At 55.4% G+C, this 7,080-nt stretch overlaps 1 protein-coding gene and 1 long non-coding RNA gene across 13 annotated transcripts in view; both read left to right on the top strand.

The window, feature by feature from the left end:
- PPP1R13L (protein phosphatase 1 regulatory subunit 13 like) overlaps positions 1–5,648 on the top strand; it is a gene marked incomplete at its 5' end in the record, with an annotated part of 7,720 nt that extends 2,072 nt beyond the window's left edge. Inside the window, 4 exons of the mRNA XM_057388555.1 lie at positions 6–184; positions 939–1,105; positions 2,703–2,902; positions 5,468–5,648. Coding sequence (XP_057244538.1) covers positions 6–184; positions 939–1,105; positions 2,703–2,902; positions 5,468–5,506 — 585 coding nt within the window. The remainder of the gene's footprint in view (positions 1–5; positions 185–938; positions 1,106–2,702; positions 2,903–5,467) is intronic.
- A 432-nt stretch (positions 5,649–6,080) lies between these two features.
- LOC130587576 (uncharacterized) lies at positions 6,081–7,080 on the top strand. Of its 12 annotated transcripts, none has more exons than XR_008966809.1 (3): positions 6,081–6,384; positions 6,556–7,011; positions 7,043–7,080. It is a non-coding gene; the product is annotated as an uncharacterized LOC130587576 (long non-coding RNA). The 12 variants fall into 12 exon arrangements; XR_008966810.1 differs by having other exon boundaries at positions 6,556–6,990; positions 7,043–7,079; XR_008966816.1 differs by having other exon boundaries at positions 6,556–6,780; positions 6,832–7,074.

Consider the following 7,080-nt stretch of genomic DNA (forward strand, 5'->3'; position numbering starts at 1 on the left):
CCGGGGGTGTCCCCAGGGTGTCCCTGGGGGTGACAGGGCGCTGTCCCCAGCTGAACGACCCGAGCCAGCCCAACGACGAGGGCATCACGGCGCTGCACAACGCCATCTGCGGCGCCAACTACGCCGTGGTGGATTTCCTGATCGCCAGCGGCGCCAACGTCAACTCCCCGGACAGCCACGGATGGTGGGACATCCAGGGGACATCGGGGACATTGGGGACATTGGGGGACATTGGGGGACATTGGAGATATGGGGACACGGGGACATTGGGATTTCCTGATCGCCAGCGGTGCCAACGTCAACTCCCCGGACAGCCACGGATGGTGGGACATCGAGGGGACATTGGGGACATTGGGGACATGGGAACATTGGGGGACATTTGGGACATCGAGGGGACATCGGGGGGATTGGGGACATTGGGGATATGGGGACACAGGGACACTGGGATTTCCTGATCGCCAGCGGCGCCAACGTCAACTCCCCGGACAGCCACGGATGGTGCGACATCGAGGGGACATTGGGGACATTGGGGACATCGAGGGGACAGGGATATGGGGGGACGTAAGGGGCGTGGGGACTTCCTGATTGCCAGTGGTGCCAACATCAACTCCCTGGATGGCCACAGATGGTGGGACATCGGGGACATTGAGGGGACATGGGGGACAAGAGGAGACTGGGGGGACACAGGGGACATGGGGGACAGGGGACATGGGGGATTTGTGGTTTTAGAGGGTGGGATGGGGACATGGACGGGGACCTTTTTCGGGGTTCCCTGGGGTACCTCAATCCCCCGCCCTGCTGTGGGATGCTGCTGCACTCTGTGGCCTCGTGCAACACCGGGGTCTGCATGGGATGTTGGGGTGGTTTTGGGGTAATGATTGGGATTTGGGGACATTTGGGGACATTTAGAGGCTCTGTGCACTCCCTCCCTGTTTTAGGACCCCCCTGCACTGCGCGGCCTCGTGCAACGACACCGGGGTGTGCGTGGCCCTGGTTCGCCACGGCGCCGCCGTGTTCGCCACCACGGGCAGCGACGGCAGCATGGCCGTGGACAAATGTGACCCGTACCGCGAGGGCTACGCCGACTGCGCCAGCTACCTCACTGGTGGGAACTGGGAGGGACTGGGATGGACTGGGAATGGACTGGGATGGACTGGGATGGACTGGGAATGGACTGGGATGGACTGGGAGGGACTGGGAGGGACTGGGAGGGACTGGGAGGGACTGGGATGGGACTGGGATGGACTGGGATAAACTGGGATGGACTGGGATTAACTGGGATGGACTGGGATAAACTGGGATGGACTGGGATTAACTGGGATGGACTGGGAGGGACTGGGGATATTTTGGGATATGGGATATCGGGGGTTACGGTGCCACCCATACCGTGAGGGCTACGCCGACTGCGCCAGCAACCTCACTGGTGTGAACTGGGATGGACTGGGATGGACTGGGATGGACTGGGATGTGGGATTTGGGGTTATTTTGGGATATTCTGGATTATCTGACGGATTTGGGGTTTCTCACAGAGGTGGAGCAGGGCATGGGGGTCCTGAACAGCGGCGTGGTGTACGCGCTGTGTTATTTTGGGATATTTTGGGTTATTTTGGATTATCTGACGGATTTGGGGTTTCTCACAGAGGTGGAACAGGGCATGGGGGTCCTGAACAGCGGGGTGGTGTACGCGCTGTGGGATTTGGGGTTATTTTGGGATATTTTGGATTATCTGACGGATTTGGGGTTTCTCACAGAGGTGGAGCAGGGCATGGGGGTCCTGAACAGCGGGGTGGTGTACGCGCTGTGGGATTTGGGGATATTTTGGGATATTTTGGGCTATTTTGGATTATCTGATGGATTTGGGGTTTCTCGCAGAGGTGGAGCAGGGCATGGGGGTCCTGAACAGCGGGGTGGTGTACGCGCTGTGGGATTTGGGGATATTTTGGGATATTTTGGGATATTTTGGGTTATTTTGGGTTATTTTGGGTTATTTTGGGATATTTTGGATTATTTGGGGNGTTCGCCACCACGGGCAGCGACGGCAGCATGGCCGTGGACAAATGTGACCCGTACCGCGAGGGCTACGCCGACTGCGCCAGCTACCTCACTGGTGTGAACTGGGATGGACTGGGATGGACTGGGAGGGACTGGGATGGACTGGGGTGGACTGGGATATGTGGGGTTATAGGGTCTGGGATCGGGGTTATGGGGGGGTTACGGTACCGCGAGGGCTACGCCGACTGCGCCAGCTACCTCACTGGTGTGAACTGGGATGGACTGGGAGGGGTGGGGCGTATGGGGGGATATAGGAGGAATATGTGGGGTTATGGGGACTGGGATACTGGGGAGTTGTGATGTCCTCTGACTGCTCCAGTTCCCTCACTGGGGTACACTGGGATGAACTGGGAATGGTGGGGGGCTATAGGGGATGGAGAGGGTGGGAACAGCAATGGGGATTTTTTGGGATGCCTGGAAGTGTTTGGGGTTATTTTGGGGTACTGTGGCAGTTTTTCAGTCACAATAGGGATTTGGGGTCTCCTCCCTGATCCCCCCTGTCCCCACAGAGGTGGAGCGGGGCATGGGGGATGCTGAACAGCGGGGTGGTGTACGCGCTGTGGGATTTGGGGTTATTTTGGGTTATTTGGGGTTATCTGACGGATTTGGGGTTATTTGGGTTAACAATTGTGATTTGGGGTTTCTCGCAGAGGTGGAGCAGGGCATGGGGGTCCTGAACAGCGGGGTGGTGTACGCGCTGTGGGATTACAGCGCCGAGTTCGGGGACGAGCTGTCGTTCCGCGAGGGGCAGCCGGTGACGGTGCTGCGGCGTCAGCCCCCTGACGAGCTCGAGTGGTGGTGGGGGTCCCTGTACGGCCACGAGGGCTACGTGCCCCGAAACTACTTTGGGGTGAGTGGGGTCCTTTGGGGTCATTTGGGATCATTTCGGATCGTTTGGGATCATTTGGGGTTGTTTGGGACCGTTTGGGATCATTTGGGGTTATTTGGGGAAGGGTTCTATGGGATCTTTTGGGTAAGGGTCCCTGTATGGCCACGAGGGCTATGTGCCCCGAAACTACTTTGGGGTGAGTGGGGTCCTTTGGGGTCTTTTGGGATCATTTGGGATCATTTGGGGTCGTTTAGGGTTGTTTGGGATCGTTTGGGGTTATTTGGGGAAGGGTCCTGTGGGATTTTTTGGGTGGGGGTCCCTCTATGGACACGAGGGCTACGTGCCCCGAAACTACTTTGGGGTGAGTGGGATCCTTTGGGATCCTTCGGGGTCCTTTGGGGTCTTTTGGGATCATTTGGGGTCGTTTAGGGTTGCTTGGGGTTATTTGGGGAGGGGTCCTGTGGGATCTTTTGGGTGGGGGTCCCTGTACGGCCACGAGGGCTACGTGCCCCAAAACTATTTTGGGGTGAGTGGGGTCCTTTGGGATCATTTGGGATCATTTGGGGTCATTTAGGATCATTTGGGGTTATTTGGGGAAGGGTCCTATGGGATCTTTTGGGTGGGGGTCCCTGTACGGCCACGAGGGCTAAGTGCCCCGAAACTATTTTGGGGTGAGCGGGATCCTTTGGGGTCTTTTGGGATTGTTTGGGATCGTTTGGGATCATTTGGGGTCGTTTAGGGTTGTTTGGGATCATTTGGGGAGGGGCTCATGGTCCTTTTGGGTGGGGGTCCCTGTACGGCCACAAGGGCTACGTGCCCCGAAACTATTTTGGGGTGAGTGGGGTCCTTTGGGGTCTTTTGGGATCATTTGGGATCATTTGGGATCATTTGGGTTCATTTAGGATCATTTGGGGTTATTTGGGGAAGGGTCCTATGGGATCTTTTGGGTGGGGGGGTCCCTGTACGGCCACGAGGGCTACGTACCCCGAAACTATTTTGGGGTGAGTGGGGTCCTTTGGGATCATTTCGGATCGTTTGGGATCATTTGGGGTTGTTTGGGACCATTTGGAATCATTTGGGGTTATTTGGGGAAGGGTCCTATGGGATCTTTTGGTGGGGGTCCCTGTACGGCCACAAGGGCTACGTGCCCCGAAACTACTTTGGGGTGAGTGGGGTCCTTTGGGGTCTTTTGGGATTGTTTGGGATCATTTGGGGTCGTTTAGGGTTGTTTGGGATCATTTGGGGTTATTTGGGGAGGGGCTCATGGTGCTTTTGGGTGGGGGTCCCTGTATGGCCACGAGGGATACGTGCCCCGCAACTATTTTGGGGTGAGTGGGGTCCTTTGGGGTCCTTTGGGATCGTTTGGGACCGTTTGGGATCGTTTGGGGTCATTTAGGGTTGTTTGGGATCATTTGGGATCATTTGGGGAAGGGTCCTGTGGGATTTTTTGGGTGGGGGTCTCTGTATGGCCACGAGGGCTACGTGCCCCGAAACTATTTTGGGGTGAGTGGGGTCCTTTGGGGTCTTTTGGGATCATTTGGGATCATTTGGGGTCATTTGGGATCATTTGGGTTCATTTAGGATTATTTGGGGTTATTTGGGGAGGGGCTCATGGTGCTTTTGGGTGGTGGGGGTCCCTCTATGGCCACGAGGGCTACGTGCCCCGAAACTATTTTGGGGTGAGTGGGGTCCTTCAGGGTCTTTTGGGATCATTTGGGGTCATTTGGGATCATTTGGGTTCATTTAGGATCATTTGGGGTTATTTGGGGAAGGGTCCTATGGGATCTTTTGGTGGGGGTCCCTGTACGGCCACGAGGGCTACGTGCCCCGAAACGACTTCGGGGTGAGTGGGGTCCTTTGGGGTCATTTGGGATCGTTTGGGATCATTTGGGGTCGTTTAGGGTTGTTTGGGGTTATTTGGGGAGGGGTCCTGTGGGATCTTTTGGGTGGGGGTCCCTGTACGGCCACAAGGGCTACGTGCCCCGCAACTATTTTGGGGTGAGTGGGGTCCTTCAGGGTCTTTTGGGATCATTTTGGGAGGATCTCATGGGTCCTATGGGGTCATTTAGGGGGGGATCCTATGGAGTCTTTTGAGATCCTAAGGGTTATTTGGGGAGGGGTCCTATGGGGTCCCATGGGGTAATTTGGGGCGGGGTCCCATGGGATCATCTGGGGTCATTTGGGATCCCATGGGATCATTTGGGGAGGGGTCCTACAAGGGATAAATCAATAGAGGAGGGATCCTATAGGGTTGTTTGGGGAGGGGTCCTATAGGGCTATTTGGGGAGGGGTCCTATAAGGCATAAATCAATAGGGGAGGGGTCCTATAGGGTTATTTGGGGAGGGGTCCTATAAGGGATAAATCAATAGGGAAGGGTCCTATAGGGTTATTTGGGGAGGGGTCCTATAGGACACACACAATTCGGGTGCTTTTTGGGGGTTTCCCCACAGCCCCCACCTCATTTGGGGAGGATCCCCCACCCCCTCCATGATTTTTGGGATTTTTTTTTTTACTTTTTTGGGGTTTTTTTGTTTTTTGGGGAGGGGTCTCACCTCCCCCTGATCTCCCCCCAATTTCTCCCCCAGCTCTTCCCGAGGGTGCGGCCGCAACGGAAGAAAATCTGAGGAGGGGTCCTGGGGGATTCCTTTGTTGTCCCCCCCACCACTCTGTGGTGTCCGTCCCTGCCCCTCCCCCCCCGGTGTCACAGGGGTGTCCCCCCACCCCTTTTTTTTGGGAACTTGGGGAATAAAAAGACTTTGAATGATCGAGGGGGGTCTTGGTTGTCTTTGTCATTTGGGGAGGGGTCCCACAATTTGGGTGGGGGTCCCACATTGGGGGGGTGGGGGCACCTGGATTGATCTGAGGGGACACAGAGAGACCCCAGACCCAAATCGGCTTTTATTGCCAGAGGGACACCCCCAAAATCCTTCCCCAATCCCAAAATCCCAAAATCCCAAAATCCCAAAATCCTTCCCCAATCCCAAAATCCCAAAATCCTTCCCCAATCCCAAAATCCCAAAATCCCAAAATCTTTCACCAGTCCCAAAATCCCAAAATCCTTCCCCAAAACCCCAAAATCTCCAATTCCTCCCACAAAACCCCAAAATCTCCAAATCCTTCCCCAATCCCAAAATCTCCCAACTCCCCAAATCCTTCTCCAATCCCAAAATCCTTCCCCAATCCCAAAATCCTTCCCAAAATCCTTCTCAAAAACCCCCCAGAATTCCCTATTTCCCGGCGATGAGGGGGCGGCGCAGGACGACGATGACGGAGTCGCCGTGTGGGGGATTCTGGAAGGTTCTGGAAGGTTCCGGAAGGTTCTGGGAGGTTCTAGAAGGTTCTGGGATGATCCTGGAAGGTTCTGGGAGGATCCTGGAAGGTTCTAGAAGGTTCTGGGATGATCCTGGAAGGTTCTAGAAGGTTCTGGGAGGTTCTTGGAAGGTTCTGGAAGGTTCTGGGATGATCCTGGAAAGTTCTAGAAGGTTCTGGGAGGTTCTAGAAGGTTCTGGGATGATCCAGGGGATATTTCAGCCAGGAATTCCCTATTTCCCAGCGATGAGGGGGTTGCGCAGGACGACGATGACGGAGTCGTCGTGTGGGGGATCCCGGAAGGTTCTGGAAGGTTCTAGAAGGTTCTGGGATGATCCTGGAAGGTTCTGGGATGATCCAGGAGGTTCTGGGATGATCCTGGAAGGTTCTAGAAGGTTCTGGGAGGTTCTGGGATGATCCTGGAAGGTTCTAGAAGGTTCTGGGATGATCCTGGAAGGTTCCAGACGGTTCTGGGAGGTTCTAGAAGGTTCTGGGATGATCCAGGAGGTTCTGGGATGATCCTGGAAGGTTCTAGAAGGTTCTGGGAGGTTCTCGGATGATCCTGGAAGGTTCTGGGAGGTTCTAGAAGGTTCCGGAATGATCCTGGAAGGTTCTAGAAGGTTCTGAGATGATCCAGAAGGTTCTGGGATGATCCAGGGGATGTTCCCTATTTGCCGGCGATGAGGGGGTTGCGCAGGACGACGATGACGGAGTCGCCGTGTGGGGGAATCCTAGAAGGTTCTGGAAGGTTCTGGGAGGTTCTGGGATGATCCTGGAAGGTTCTAGAAGGTTCTGGGAGGTTCTGGGATGATCCTGGAAGGTTCTGGGATGATCCTAGAAGATTCTGGGAGGTTCTAGAAGGTTCTGGGATGATCCTGGAAGGTTCTGG

The sequence above is a fragment of the Malurus melanocephalus genome, unplaced genomic scaffold, assembly GCF_030028575.1.
Source record: "Malurus melanocephalus ecotype Western Australia unplaced genomic scaffold, MMel_1.1 scaffold_2100, whole genome shotgun sequence".
NCBI lineage: Eukaryota > Metazoa > Chordata > Aves > Passeriformes > Maluridae > Malurus > Malurus melanocephalus.